The following is a 5,845-nucleotide window of genomic DNA, read 5'->3' as shown; positions in this document are numbered from 1 at the left end:
TTTTGAAAAATTTTTATAGTACTTTATCACTCATCAATTAGTTTTTTCAAAAAATAAATAATTTAAGCAAAAAACGTTTGGTTCCATACTTTTTATTCACCTGGTAGTTGTTTGTTTTTGTTTTTTCAGTTTTTGTTGCTTGTTCTTTATTCCCAGTATTTTTTCAAATTATAATTGAAAGTTTCTCTTCAGAAAACTCTCTCTGAAAACCTCTGAAAGAGGGTTCTTTAAAAATAAAATTTTAACTATTTTAACCCCACTTTTTTAGTGACTTTAGTTCCTTAATATGTAAAGCCTTTTTCACATTTAAAGCGCGGTTTACACAATCATGGCCTACTGTTATGCCAATTTTAATAAAATGGATTATAAAGACAATTCAAACCTTGGTTTCGTGTTGATTTTTCAGATTTTGTTCAAATATATGTAGTATAATTAATTATTGGCAACGTATATTTTATAACTTTTAGAAACTGTGATATGGTCTGAGTGGAGAAAATATACATATTTTGTGTTTTTACTTAACTTGGAGTCTATTCTTTTCGAAATAAAATATCCAAAAAGCTAAAAGATTATTCGCAGCGTGTTTAAATTATTATTGTTTCCTGAACCGAACTACATTTTAAATTAGCATGCATTATCTCATCCGTAATCAAAGATGCATGAATGCTGTTTTATACCCGTGAAATATAACTGGCAAATAAACATATGTTGGAGCCTACTTAGCATTTTCATAATAAAGGGTCAGATGACCCTTCTTTGAACGCCTCACCGGATTTTTTCGTATCTCCCACACAAATGAATGTTCAGGAAATAAGTCTGGCCTTGTTTGTTGAAAGAAAAAATGAATGCAAATTAGGATGCAAGTATTTTGAAAAAAAAAACCAATTTTGATATGTAGGACATTTATAAATAATTTATTACAAATACATGGCATTCAATACTATTTGTAACATTTACACCAAAACATTTTGCAACTCACAAGTATTTACAATCAGTCCATTGAACATAACTTTAACATACATACATTGTCATCGTAACTTAATTTAAATCTGATATGTAGTCAGATATAAAAACAATATTTATACACTTAGAGAAAGCTAAAAAACGCGAGAAAACGATAAGTACATTTACGAGTTTCGGAACTTAAAAGGAATTTATTTAACGTTGTTTCCTTTTAATTTCCTTGTGTTTATTTTAAACAATGAAATGATTATAAAACTATATAAATTCTCTATAGACGTTATGACGGTGAAGAAAAAAAAGCTAAATTTATAACAACGGAATACAACTATTTGGTTACATTAAATTTTGTATTATTACGTAGGTTTCGTATCTTATAGATAATTATGTGTTTAACCTTAAATTTAAAATGTTGGACTTGTGTACTAGAGATGACACGGAATTATCGATGTCTGACTATGGATGGAACGGTCGTTGACCAATCACAAAGTTTTTCTTCAATTGATGAGACTTATTAGAGTGTGATAATCGTCCTCGTTCAATATTTCGTCGTTACTGAAACAAAATTACTGTTATAATTGGCGCAGGATTCCGATTTGTTTTTTAATGATCCCCCAATAAGCGATAAAGAGGGCACATTGCGATCTTATATTTTTATATTTTATTATCAATTATTTTTAATATTTTTTTTTATTTTTAAAATGCCATGGAACATGGAGAAATTGTAAAAAAATTGTATCTATAAAAATTTCAAAGTTATGAAAGTTTAAATTTTGAAAAGTTAGTAAAAAAATTAAAACGTCGTTCATAATGGACCATTGTTTGATTTTGCAGAAATATTTCTATACAGGGGTGCGCCAGAACTCGCGCCTCGGAGAAAAATGCGACATAATACTAGATACTGGGAGCATGTAAAAAATGTTAAAAAAAATTATCTATAAAAATATTGAAGTTATGAGGGTTTAAATTTTGCAATTTGACTCTACTTATTTCTGTTGTAAAAGTAATTTTCCAAGTTTTTTTGCTATAGGCTATTAAAAGAGGAAACAAAGAAGCTGTATCCTAAATTGTAACTGTGTTCAATGTTATTTGTCGCTTTTATTGGCAAATTTTTTATACGTTTACAAAATAATTGTGAAAAAACATATACAAGACCTTCAGTACGATTAAATAGACAAAAAAATATCAAATGTCAAAAAATAAATGTCAATATTTTTGACACAGAATTTTTTAAACATTTTTTCCATGTTTCCACCTTATCTTACTTGAAATTTTTCTCTGGGGCGCAAATTCTGGCACACCCTGTATATAAAATTGTTTTTTTTTTCTGATAACGTCTGTAAAGTTGAGAAAATAGTAGGTAAAGTTGAGTAAATTTTCTTTATATAACTTTTTATTCCTCAGATAAGTTATTGTAGAAAACATCAATAAAATTCAAAAATAAGAAAAAATTTTTAGGCTGTGATATTTTTTTGGGTATTTTTTAATTTTATTTGGAATTTCTTTCTACACATTGAATTTGAATTTTATGGTGGACTTGATAAATATGATTGAACCCTCTGTATACAGGGTGTTTCATAACTCGCGCCCCAAAGATAAGTGTCAAGTAAGTTACAAGGAACATGGAAAAAATGTTTAAAAAATTCTTGACATTTATTTTTTGACATTTGACCTTTTTTCTTAGAAAAATAAAAAAATTCGGGGTAACGATAAAAAAGCTCTTATACTCTTTCTCTTTCTGATGCTTTGCTTTCTTATTTGTTCTTATGCGCTCTCTTTCTTTCTCTTAACGGGCACATGTTTTAAAGCTCACGCTCTTATGCGCCATCTTTTGACATTTGAATTGTATTTGAATTTGAATTAAAGAAAAATTGCTGATTTTACCGGGGTTCAAACCCCGGACCTACCTGCCGGAAAGCCGCTACACCACCACGCCGCCGACATTTTCTCTGCTCTAATCCAATATATTCATACATACACAAAATTTTTCAAAAAATTATTTCTTGCCTATCTACAACATTTTAACACCTTTTTTGCTCTTTTGTACTCCTATTTTTCGATTCTTGGCAAAATTTTAATCGATTTTCGATTAATTTTCTATCTTACAAGAAATATTGTCTTGTTTACTTAACAACAAATGACCAATTTCGCATATTAATCTTAATGTGAAAAATTCAAATTTTTTCATGATTCTAGAAAAATATGATTTTTTGTTCCAAAACTAGTTTTAGGTCTATTTATTGTTACTGATGATCTTGTATATGTATTTTCATAATTATTCAGTAAAGTTACAAAAAAAAAATTGTTAAACGTAGTTACAATTCAGGTTACAGCTTTTTTGTTTCTTCTTCTAATAGCCTGCAGCAAAAAAACATGTAAAATTTTCTTTTCCAAAAGAAATAAATAAAGTCAAAAAAATTTAAAAAAATTCGAAATTTTTAAAGATAGGTTTTTTTACATTTTTTTCACCTTCCTGGTATCTTAACTTACTTGTCATTTTTCTCTGGGGAGCAAGTTTTGTAAAAAACGTAAAAACGGGACAAAAATCCACCACAAATAAATATGTTTTTAATTAAAAGTTAAAAATGAAAAAAATCTGAAACCAGTAATAGCAATTCATACATATAATATACTGGATGCGTCAGAACTCGCGCTCCAGAAAAAAATTCATCTAAAGTAAGATACCAGGAACATGAAAAAATGTTTATTTTTTGCCATTTTCCATTTTTTATGTCTATTTAATGATACCTACTGATGATCTTGTATACAGGGTCTTTCACACAACTTTACGAGGCTTGCGCCTAATGTACGTACAAAAGTCACAAAACACATGAATATGATTCTAGTTTATCTATCTTAATCACTAATTAACTAAAAACGTTGTAATTTTTGAAATGGGTAAACAAACTAGAGAAGATTATCCAATTTTTCAAAATTTGTAATCTAGTTGTTCGTATCGGAATATGTATTATTGATTGCATCTTACAGGCGCAGACCTTGTAAAATTACGTGAAACACCCTGTATGTTTTTTTTTACAATTATTTAGTAAAGGTACAAAAATTTTGCCAATAAAAGCCACAAATAACATTGAACAGAGTTACACTTTATGATACAGCTTCCTTGTTTCCTCTTTTCATAGCCTATAGCAAAAAAAATTGAAAAGTATTTTTCCAACAGAAATAAATAGTCAAATTGCAAAATTTAAACCCTCATAACTTTTTTCCATGCTCCTAGTGTCTTACCTTATATGGCATTTTTCTCTGGGGCGCGAGTTCTGGCGCACCTTGTATAGAAATATTTCTGAAAAATCAAACAATGGTCTATTATGAACGACGTTTTAATTTTTTTACTAACTTATCTTTCTGAAAAATCAAATTCTGGTCTATTATGAAGGACGTTCTAATTTTTTTAATAATATTGTAGTTTTCATGGACTAAAAAATACAATAAAACTTAACTTGTTTGCAAGCATTTTGCACTAGAAACATAGTCAACGTTTCTAGTCAATGTTTTTCGATGTTATCATTTAATAGAAATTAGAGATGGGTTAATTCCACTAGTCTCCCCACCTGTTATCTAAATCCCTCCGTTTCCTTTGGACGAACAATTCGCTGGTGGCCTCAATACAAAGTAGGATGAGTTTCTTGTCGCAAGTGTATGGTGTTTGCTCTAAGAGTGTGGGTCCTTTGAGCGATCCAGCGAGTCCCACTTTGTCTCTGGATGCCGAATGCCAGGCGTCACATGACGTGTCCAAAGCCCTTTCGCCATTCACTAACGCCCCATGCCACACGGCTTTGTGGGGCCAAGAAAGATCAGTTAATACGTTCTTGCCATTAAAAGAGTAAATGCGTGGCGGATGCGGGAATGGCGCGCCGTCCCCTTTGAACATCTCAGACCAAGAGTTGAAAAGTACTTCACCTCGGAGATTAGATACAGGCAGTTTGCGATCCGCTAGGCGCACAATGGAGTCGACGTTTTGAACGCGAGATGATAGAAAAGCTCGGAAAGTGCCTCGCAAGCCCGCACGTCGAGCTTCGCGATAACAGGAATAATCTGCACCGCGAACGCCGTGAACGTCTCCGGTGTATGCCTCATTCAATGCCGCCATACGCAACTGAAAATGTCAACAGTTATGAAACTTGGTGTCAAAGATGAGCAATATAATCCCGACTATGTCAACCACTTATTCATTGCTAAGGTCGGGACATTTATGCTTTCAAATCGGGATTTCAAGCGCTGAAAGCGTCCTCGCAAACACCATCTTTTCAGCATTTATTAAAAATACTCTAAATAAGAATTATAATCCAAAATTTATTATTCTTAACGACCTACTATACTATTATTGCTATTAAGACAACGAGAGTTTTATACAACCCACGACCTCGATTTTTAAAACATAAAACTTGTGTTATCTTAAAATTTAATAATTTATCTTAAAAAAATGTGGCTGTCTTTACTCAAAACCCAAAAAGTGTATTTTTTTAACCAAGTTGAAAATTGTGTATTTAAAAAAAATAGACCTGTTCGAGCATTTTTGCCAAAATAAAATATTTGCAGTTTTAATAAAATTATTCCATAATTTTTACAAAAAATAACGGTCATACGTACGTTTTTGGATCCAAAAATGACTCAATTACAAATTATCTTGATCTTTCGGATTTGTATTAATAAGTGTGATTTAAAAAGAATGTTTTTATTTAAAAAACTTTAGGTCATAAGGTTTTTATACTGAAATTTAAATATAAAAAATTGAAGCTTTCGGTGGCAAGTTTGGAATCCGCCRTTGCATCTTTTCAGCAATTATTAGAAATACTCAAAATAAGAATGATGATCCCAAATTTATTATTCTTAACGACCTACTATACTATTATTGCCATTAAGACAA

General features: G+C 30.6%; 1 protein-coding gene across 7 annotated transcripts in view; it reads right to left on the bottom strand.

Moving 5' to 3' along the window:
* Nucleotides 1-901: 901 nt before the first annotated feature.
* LOC123011600 (collagen alpha-1(XVIII) chain) overlaps nt 902-5,845 on the bottom strand; it is a 125,978-nt gene continuing 121,034 nt past the window's right edge. For all 7 annotated transcript variants that reach the window (XM_044409158.1, XM_044409407.1, XM_044409241.1 and 4 more), the window contains 2 exons: nt 4,530-5,074; nt 902-1,515 (listed from right to left, as the gene is read on the bottom strand). In XM_044409158.1, the coding sequence (XP_044265093.1) occupies nt 1,458-1,515; nt 4,530-5,074 (603 nt within the window). In that variant the 3' untranslated portion in view covers nt 902-1,457. The remainder of the gene's footprint in view (nt 1,516-4,529; nt 5,075-5,845) is intronic.

This window comes from Tribolium madens, unplaced genomic scaffold (genome assembly GCF_015345945.1).
Source record: "Tribolium madens isolate multiple individuals breed KSU strain unplaced genomic scaffold, Tmad_KSU_1.1 Scaffold_11;HRSCAF=98;Tcas5.2_LG3b, whole genome shotgun sequence".
Classification (NCBI taxonomy): domain Eukaryota; kingdom Metazoa; phylum Arthropoda; class Insecta; order Coleoptera; family Tenebrionidae; genus Tribolium; species Tribolium madens.
This window is presented reverse-complemented; position numbering and strand designations above follow the sequence as displayed.